At 36.1% G+C, this 9,776-nt stretch overlaps 1 protein-coding gene across 1 annotated transcript in view; it reads left to right on the top strand.

Annotated features, from left to right (window-relative positions):
• The first annotated feature begins 3,325 nt into the window (after positions 1-3,325).
• The window catches only part of smpd5 (sphingomyelin phosphodiesterase 5), a 10,585-nt gene continuing 4,134 nt past the window's right edge, over positions 3,326-9,776 (top strand). The window contains exons 1-6 of the mRNA XM_016520069.1: positions 3,326-4,398; positions 5,602-5,677; positions 7,799-7,939; positions 8,067-8,156; positions 9,398-9,461; positions 9,536-9,695. Coding sequence (XP_016375555.1) covers positions 3,391-4,398; positions 5,602-5,677; positions 7,799-7,939; positions 8,067-8,156; positions 9,398-9,461; positions 9,536-9,695 — 1,539 coding nt within the window. The 5' untranslated portion in view covers positions 3,326-3,390. The remainder of the gene's footprint in view (positions 4,399-5,601; positions 5,678-7,798; positions 7,940-8,066; positions 8,157-9,397; positions 9,462-9,535; positions 9,696-9,776) is intronic.

The following is a 9,776-nucleotide window of genomic DNA, read 5'->3' as shown; positions in this document are numbered from 1 at the left end:
ATAAGTATCATAAGTATCATGGATTTGATTCCTATGGAATGTATATGTATTGAGAAAATGTATTCCTTTAAAGTCGTTTACACATAAGTATCATGGATTTGATTCCTATGGAATGTATATGTATTGAGAAAATGTATTCCTTTAATGCAATGCTAGTCGTTTACATAAAAGCATCTGCTAAATGCATAAATTTAAATGTACAATTTATGACCAACATTTTGTAATTCATCATTTCAGACGTATTGATTAAAGATTAGAAGGCCAAAACATTAAAAAAATAAAACTTATGCATGGATGAATCCATTACAATAAGATCAGTAATGTGCATTTAGAAAACAGGTAGAAATGTTATTTCATGTCAAGAATATGTAGTGCGATAAACGTGACCGCAGTAGCTGTCAGGTTCTGTATTTAGTGTCTCTGTGGTGAGTTTTGTTGAATGTGAACATGAAAACCACCAGGTGAGAAGTGAAACGGGCTTTAATGCACATCAGTGGATGCATGGAAATAAATTCCAACCAAAGGTTAAGAAAACAGGTTTCTCCTGTTCAGCAGGCTGCGGCGTCACTGTGTTTGTCAAAGCCATTCACTGAACAAGTGCATTGAAATGAAATGAAAGGAGCAGGGATAGTCGACGGCTCACTATCACCAGCTGACTAGTTGCATGTAGAGGTAGATATAGATTGTTTTTCACATTTTTATTGTCACTTTAGTGTTTTAAAGGGGATGAATTAAGAGACGCAGCTCTTTTTTCACAGCTTTCGTTAAGACAGACTAGTCATTCAGTTGTTCAGACTAGTGTTGTTTTAGTTTAATTTACTATTATAGATTTTATAAATAATATAAATCAGTTTGTATTTTTTTTATTGTTTAATTTAATTGCAATTTTGTTTTTGTTTTTCTGAGCAAAAAATACATATCATAAATTTTCCCCTGATTTACAGAAGAGACCCACTAAAATGGTGTTCATGTCATTCAGTGTAACATTCTTGTCAGGCATATTTACAACAAAAATAAATTTATAACATATTAACAGACTAATTACTTTCACCCCAAATACTAATTAGTTGTTATTTTAATTTTTATTTAATGTGCTTTCTATTGACATAAAATCACTTTTGTACATTTCTTTTGATGCGGACATCTTAACGTCTTTGACCCTTTTATGTTTTTGCACTTTTGTTTGTGTCTTTTATTTATGTCTGTACATTATTGTTTTTATTTCAGTTTTAGTTATTTAAACTTGAGTTTAAGTTGAACTAAAGAAAAAAGAGAAATCTCTTTGACAACTAGCTGAAATAAAACAAGTTTTTATATCTTATTTTATATTTTAGTTAACTTTTATTTTATTTCAAGTAACAAAAATGTTTTTACGGTTTTAAGTTTAGTTAACGATAATAACCCCCTTTCATACAACTCACTGACTAGTTGATATAAATATATAGTCTTTCACTTTACTAACACGAATAGTTTTTTTTTTTAATTAATGTATTCATTTAAAAAATTTCTATTTAGTTTTTAATTATTTTTATTTTAGTTTTAGTAATTTTAGTAATTCAAGGTAAACTAAAAGAAAATGAGAAATGTTTACTCTGCAACCAGTTGACATTTTTAAATATTTTGTTTTAAGTAATGAACCGTATTTGTTTATGTATTTATTTTTAGGTAAATTTATAGCTTTTCACTTTCCTAACGCTGCAAACTCAGAAATTGTTTATTATTATTTAAAAAATGTCTATATACTTTTTTTGCTCATTTTTATTTTATATTTAGTTTTAGTAAAATTTTTAATTTGAGTAAAATTCTAGTTCCGATTTTTTTCTTCTCATTTTAGTAACTAAACTAAATCGTGAAATGTTTACTTGGCAACTAGCTGAATTTAAGTATTTTATTTCACTTAAACATTTAACAAATTTTAAGTAACAATGTTTTCATTTTAATGGTTTTAGTGTTAGTTAACAATAATAACCCTGGTTCAGATGACCCACTGAGTAGTTGATTAACAATGAACTAACAATGAAGCCGTAGTTCAAGCTACGCAAAACCGCGTTCATAATTAATCGCGTGATTATGAAATCGATGAAATTGTTCTGCGATTATGAAAGCAGTTTGTGTAGCTTGTCAAAGAACTACGGCTCTGTGTAGTAAATGCTGCTCCATCTGAAACCATCGAGCTTTTACCCGGCGAGTTTGAGTCGTTTATAACGTGCATTTGAAAAAGCAACGTGCGTCAAACATCTTTCCGAACATGAGAAGCATTTATGAACCTCTTGTCCCACAAAATACCACATTTCATAACGTTTTTATTCCAAACTAATTATAATAAGATTATAATTAGAATTATAATAAGAAGAACTTGGATAAACCACATATGTGACCCTGCAGCACAAAAGCAGTCTTAAGTCGCTGGGGTATATTTGTAGCAATAGCCAACAATACATTGTATGGGTCAAAATTATCAATTTTTCTTTTATGCCAAAAATCATTAGGATATTAAGTAAAGATCATTTTCCATGAAGATATTTTGTAAATTTCCTACCGTAATTATATCAAAACATAATTTTTGATTAGTAATATGCATTGCTAAGAACTTCATTTGGACAACTTTAAAGGCGATTTTCTCAATATTTTGATTTTTTTTTGCACCCTCAGATTCCAGATTTTCAAATAGTTGTATCTCAGCCAAATATTGTCCTATCCTAACAAACCATACATCAATGGAGATTATATAAATCTCAATTTCGAAAAATGTACCTTTATGACTGGTTTTGTGGTCCACGGTCACATATGATTTAAGACGGTAGTGTAAGCAAGTTTAGTTTGAAATAGTTTAATGGTAAATAAGACAAAATTAGACAGTATTTAAATAAAATAATATTAAGAACACGCATGCGCAGCGTTGTCAAGGTAACATTTGGTCAGTCATTCCCTTTGCCAAGAGAGTTCCAAACGCTTATACGAGACAGTAATGCCCTACACCCTTCAAAGAACACACTTCAAGGGCTCTGCCCTTCGAACGGAATAGGGCATAGGTATGCTTACTTCCGTTTGGAATTCGCCCAATGAAAGCAGTTCAATCTTCTTTTTCCTGGAACGACGTGCATTACCTTTCTTCTGCGGGGCGTATTTAGAGTTGCGTGAGAGCGCCCTCTGGCCTTCGGATGGAGATTTACTACTGATCACAGAACTGTGCTTCACTGACGAGATACGCATGACAATCGCAGCTTTTGCCTAATCGTGATTGCGATTTAATTCGGATTAATCGTGCAGCCCTGCCTTGCGGCTTTACTAACAAGTTTTTTCCCCGTGTTTGTCATTTTCAGAGTTCCAACGGTTGTGTGGAGGATCTGAGATGCGAAGGCGTCTTTCGCTGGCGTGCGGCGTTGAGGCATGTCTTTAAGAGAGTCTCCTTTCCCCAATTTCTTCCTGGAAGGCCTCCATGCCGTAGGATGGGGTCTGATCTTCCCTTGTTTCTGGTTCCTGGACCGTCTCCTCGCCGTCTGCATCTCCACCAGTCTGGAGCGCATGTGGCGGCGCGAGATGGAGTGCTACCTCCACCCGCTTCAGGTCGTCTTCGGCTCCGTCCTCTTCTTCATCCTGTTCGTAATCTCCACGCCGTTCGCGCTGCTGGGGTTCATGCTATGGGCGCCGCTGCAGGCTGTACGCCGGCCGTTCGCGTATTACCATCAGGAGCAGATCATTCCCATGGAGGATCGCAATGCTAGATGGGAAGAAACGGGGAAAGTCAGTTTTGGGTTTTTGACGGGAAACCTGTGCCTGCTTCCCGACGGCGTTGCACGCTTTAACAACCTCGGGCACACGCAAAAACGCGCGGCATACATCGGTAAAAGCATCGTCCAAGGCGTCACCCGCCCTCACATCCGTATTTTCGTCGATTCTCCCAGCAGCTGTGGCACTGTTACGCCATCAAGCAGTTTGATTCCGCAACCACCGCCGTCTTCGTACGGATCCATAGACGTTTCCGCGACCAATCAGATGGAAGATGTTCGCGAAACCGACGGCCTTCCCAAACCCAACTGCAATCAGAACTCCAACCAGCACAAGCATCCGCCTCGGACGCTCTTACAAGATGCTGACGTACCGATGGAAGTGTCCTCTCTGTTCCCGTCCTCCGTGGACGTCGTGTGTCTCCAGGAGGTTTTCGATAAGAGAGCTGCTATGAAACTCACGCGAGCTCTCGGTCCGCTCTATGGACACGTGCTCTACGACGTCGGCGTCTACGCCTGCCAGCCTGCTGGAACGTGCTCGTCTTTTAAGTTTTTTAACAGTGGTTTGTTCCTGGCTAGTCGCTATCCCGTGATGGAGGCTGAGTATCGCTGCTTTCCCAACGGACGAGGAGAAGACGCTCTGGCTGCCAAAGGACTGCTCACTGTAAAGGTACGACATCCGATTTAAAGGGATAGTTCATCAAAAACGAAAATTGTCATCATTTAAGGGGCTGTTCACAAAGAATGCGTTTTTCCATGCGTTATTTTTCCATTGTTTTTCTGAGTAAACACGCTAGACAGATGCGTATGACCATTTTGCTGTGTCCCGCACATGACTGCCACGTTTTTTAAGACGCTGTCAAATTAGGGGCCTGTTCACACAGAATGCGTTTTTCCATTCAAATGCACTACTTTTCTATTGTTTTTCTACGTAAGCACGCTAGATGGATGTGTATGACCATTGCGCTCGTGTCTCGTGTCTTTTGTGGCGTCTCACACATGACTGCCACATTTTTAAAGGTCCCCTGAAGTGCCTTGAAACACGCAGCGTTATTCTATGTGGTGACGTAATTTCAAAACAGGAAGAGAGGGCGGGACATATCGAGCAGCCCCGCCCACTTTTTAAATTAGCCAATAGCGTTTTGTTTATATCTGCACGAGTCAGAGCCGTTAAGATCGGTAAAACCGCATTTGACAACCACAGTCTAATAGATTACCCCCTAGATTCAACATGAAACTCTTAGTAAAACAAAATAGTGATCATAATCATGCTGAGGCTGTGTAGTTGTAAAAGTGTTTAATATATGCCGACTCGCGCATATGATCCGCTCCGTGCGATCGGGTCTCTGGACCGGAGCCAAAGTTCGGATCAGACTGTGCGCGCTGCCGCGGTTCGCGTGACACAACGTGAAACCAGACCTCATTTGCACCAGTCAAAAGCATATTTACACTGTCTGAATCGTTCCCTATTGCCTACATTGTGCACTAAATGCCATTCACTGTACAAGAAATACTACACTGTGAACAAGTGACCGATCTCAGCCGCAGCTTCAGCATCTATTTATAGTGTAGGGGGCGGGCGCTTCGAATTCTAGAGAGCATTTGATTGGTCAGAAGATTTGATGAGAAGCTGAAGTACGAGGTGACGTCAAAAACGAATCATCGAATTGTTTTAATATCAGCGTTCTTTAAAATATCTACTTTTGTGTTAAGCAGAAGAAAGAAACTCAAACAGGTTTGGAACAACTTGAGGGTGAGTAAATGATGACAGATTTTTCATTTTTGGATGAACTACCCCCTGTAGCTTTTGATCTAGAACGTTTTATATAAAGGTATGGAAACTAACAAAGTAAAAATTTAATTTTCTCACAAGGTGGAAATTGGGTTACAAAAAGGTGAAAAGAAAATGGTCGGGTATATTAACTGCACTCACCTGCACGCTCCTGAAGGCAAGTGTTGTGATGCATTTACAGAAATAGTTTACTCGGAGAGTTCAAATTCTGTTTGTTGATTCACCTTCATGTCATTCTAAACCTGTTATTTATCCCGTACAGGGTTATTATCATGAACTAAAACTTTTAGAACGTTCTGTTAATTGAAATAAAGCTGAAACAATTAAAATATAAATATTAGATGGGAAAATCTCATTTCTAATTTTCATGTTTGAGGTTCTCCGATGTCAGGCATACAGGTAAACAAATTAAATATGTAATTTTTACATATTTAAAAAAAAATTGTTTTCTATTTTTAAATTATTTATAATATTTTTTAGGGTTTATTTAATTAATAATTATTTTATCATCAACTCACAAACCTGTCATGCAACAACAGCTCATAGTGACCATGTCTAAAAACAAAAAGGACAAAACACCATTAAAGTGCCATAACAGCATCACAACAATAATCCATATGACTTGTACTTTATATGACGACTCTTCTGAAGTCATATGATAGCGTTAAATAAAATAAAATAACTTGTGGCAAAGATCTCAGATCTCAAATACAGGTTTGGAACAACATGAGGATGAATAAATAATAACAGAATATTAATTTTTAGATAATGCAATGTGTAATGCAACCTAATCCAATCCAATTAAATTCTCTATAATCTCAGTCCTCAAGAAGAAATGATTTTCGGATACTTGAGTTTTATTGTTTTGTGACCATTTACAGTTTGAATCATGTACAAATTACAATTGCGCAAATAATATAATTGCATTTATTTATTTATGCATGCATGCACGTGTTTGCTGCTCAGGGGACGGAGCGATTCGCTTCGAGCAGCTGAACATGTTGACCAAATGGATCAATGAGTTCCAGGAAGTGACCAGACGAGAAGATGAGATGGTGATGTTTGATGTGCTCTGTGGAGACTTTAACTTTGACAACTGGCGCTTCGAATTCTAGAGAGCATTTGATTGGTCAGAAGATTTGATGAGAAGCTGAAGTACGAGGTGACGTCAAAAACGAATCATCGAATTGTTTTAATATCAGCGTTCTTTAAAATATCTACTTTTGTGTTAAGCAGAAGAAAGAAACTCAAACAGGTTTGGAACAACTTGAGGGTGAGTAAATGATGACAGATTTTTCATTTTTGGATGAACTACCCCCTGTAGCTTTTGATCTAGAACGTTTTATATAAAGGTATGGAAACTAACAAAGTAAAAATTTAATTTTCTCACAAGGTGGAAATTGGGTTACAAAAAGGTGAAAAGAAAATGGTCGGGTATATTAACTGCACTCACCTGCACGCTCCTGAAGGCAAGTGTTGTGATGCATTTACAGAAATAGTTTATCTGGAGAGTTAAAATTCTGTTTGTTGATTCACCTTCATGTCATTCTAAACCTGTTATTTATCCCGTACAGGGTTATTATCATGAACTAAAACTTTTAGAACGTTCTGTTAATTGAAATAAAGCTGAAACAATTAAAATATAAATATTAGATGGGAAAATCTCATTTCTAATTTTCATGTTTGAGGTTCTCCGATGTCAGGCATACAGGTAAACAAATTAAATATGTAATTTTTACATATTTAAAAAAAAATTGTTTTCTATTTTTAAATTATTTATAATATTTTTTAGGGTTTATTTAATTAATAATTATTTTATCATCAACTCACAAACCTGTCATGCAACAACAGCTCATAGTGACCATGTCTAAAAACAAAAAGGACAAAACACCATTAAAGTGCCATAACAGCATCACAACAATAATCCATATGACTTGTACTTTATATGACGACTCTTCTGAAGTCATATGATAGCGTTAAATAAAATAAAATAACTTGTGGCAAAGATCTCAGATCTCAAATACAGGTTTGGAACAACATGAGGATGAATAAATAATAACAGAATATTAATTTTTAGATAATGCAATGTGTAATGCAACCTAATCCAATCCAATTAAATTCTCTATAATCTCAGTCCTCAAGAAGAAATGATTTTCGGATACTTGAGTTTTATTGTTTTGTGACCATTTACAGTTTGAATCATGTACAAATTACAATTGCGCAAATAATATAATTGCATTTATTTATTTATGCATGCATGCACGTGTTTGCTGCTCAGGGGACGGAGCGATTCGCTTCGAGCAGCTGAACATGTTGACCAAATGGATCAATGAGTTCCAGGAAGTGACCAGACGAGAAGATGAGATGGTGATGTTTGATGTGCTCTGTGGAGACTTTAACTTTGACAACTGCTCTCCTGGTGCGTTCTGAATAACTCCACACACACACACACTGCACGTCTTAATTACAGAGCTGTGTTTATGCAGACGTTGTTGAGGAGCAACAGGCCTCATGAACGGAGGATGTTCGTGTGTCTGTGTTTTCAGACGACAGGCTGGAGCAAAGCCACAGTGTGTTTGAGGACTATACCGACCCCTGCAGAGCCGGAGCCGGGAGAGAGAAGCCCTGGGTCATCGGTAACACTCTCAATTACTGTTCATTCGCATTCATGCACAGTTTGTGGAAAGAAAATCTATGTTTTTGAGTGGAACGTTTCTGTTCCTCAGCTGCATGGTTGAATAAAAACTTATGGTGGTGTTTTTCTTTTATTATTATTTATTTTTTTATTTTGGTTGGTTAGATATGGCTGTTAGGATGTTGTTGTTTTTATTATTATTATATATAATAATATTATTATTAATTATTATTATTTTTTTTTTTACAATTTAGGTTTGAGACTTAAACTCAATTGAGCATCTCTGGAGAGACCTAAAAATGGCTGTCCACCAACGTTTACCATCCAACCTGATAGAACTGGAGAGGATCTGCAAGGAGGAATGGCGGAGGATCCCCAAATCCAGGTGTGAAAGACTTGTTGCATCTTTCCCAAAAAGACTCATGGCTGTGTTAGATCAAAAGGGTGCTTCTACTAAATACTGAGCATTTTTCAGTTTTTCTTTTTTAATAAATCTGCAAAGATGTCAACAATTCTGTGTTTTTCTGTCAATATGGGGTGCTGTGTGTACATTAATGAGGAAAAAAAATTAACTTAAATGATTTTAGCAAATGGCTGCAATATAACAAAGAGTGAAAAATTTAAGGGGGTCTGAATACTTTCCGTACCCACTGTATATAAGCATTTTATTTCAGCCATTTCACAACATTTCTTGATATACTAAAATAACTAAAACTGAAATAAAAAATAATAAAAAGACATAATTATAATAATATTAATAATAAAGACGTATTTAATAAAAAAATACTAAAAATGACAAAAACACACAACAACATTTTAACTAAAATTAAAATAACAGAAAATGTAAATGTAACTGATTCAAAATATTAATAAAAACAGTAGTATTTCAATAATACTAAAATGATACTGCTGGTTGGGTATTACTATTAGGATGTTATTTTTAATTTTGTTTGTTATATTTTTACATTTTAAAATTTAGATTGGCTATTACTGCCAGGATGTTGTAGTTTTTTTTTTTTTTAACTTAATGTAGTTTTATTTTATTTATTTTATTTTTTTTAAATATAAAAATTTAGTTTGGGTATTAGGATGTTGTTGTTGTTTTTTCACTATTTATTGTATGTAATTGTAAATTGTTTACATAAATTATTAAAGTGTAATTACAATTAAAAATTATTTTATTTTGTAAAATTCCAAATATAAATACTTAACCACCATAAACTTTGTTGTTTTTGTTTGTAGGAACCCTGTTGGAGCAGCCAACGCTCTACATTGAGAACATGAGGACACCAGACAACCTGCAGCGGTGAGAGATTTGTGATATATTTTTATGTGGTTTTGGTGTTTTGTGATCTGATGGATGTTTGATCTTCTCTGCAGGACTCTGGAGACTGAAGAAGTGCGTAAGGACTATATTTCTCCTCCGGTGGCCGTTGAAGGTGTTCCTCTGGTCTATCCTGAGCCTGATCAGCCCTGGACGGGCCGCCGGATCGATTACCTCCTGTATCGAGAGAGCTCTGTCTCCAGTCACCGCAAAACTGTGCGTTTCCTCACCATAACAAGCTTTCTGTGCTTTAATATTTACTTGGTGTACACTTGCCACAGAAGATCCCAAATGGCA

Source organism: Sinocyclocheilus rhinocerous, unplaced genomic scaffold, assembly GCF_001515625.1.
Source record: "Sinocyclocheilus rhinocerous isolate Xijiao unplaced genomic scaffold, SAMN03320098_v1.1 scaffold4194, whole genome shotgun sequence".
In the NCBI taxonomy this organism is placed as follows: domain Eukaryota; kingdom Metazoa; phylum Chordata; class Actinopteri; order Cypriniformes; family Cyprinidae; genus Sinocyclocheilus; species Sinocyclocheilus rhinocerous.
This window is presented reverse-complemented; position numbering and strand designations above follow the sequence as displayed.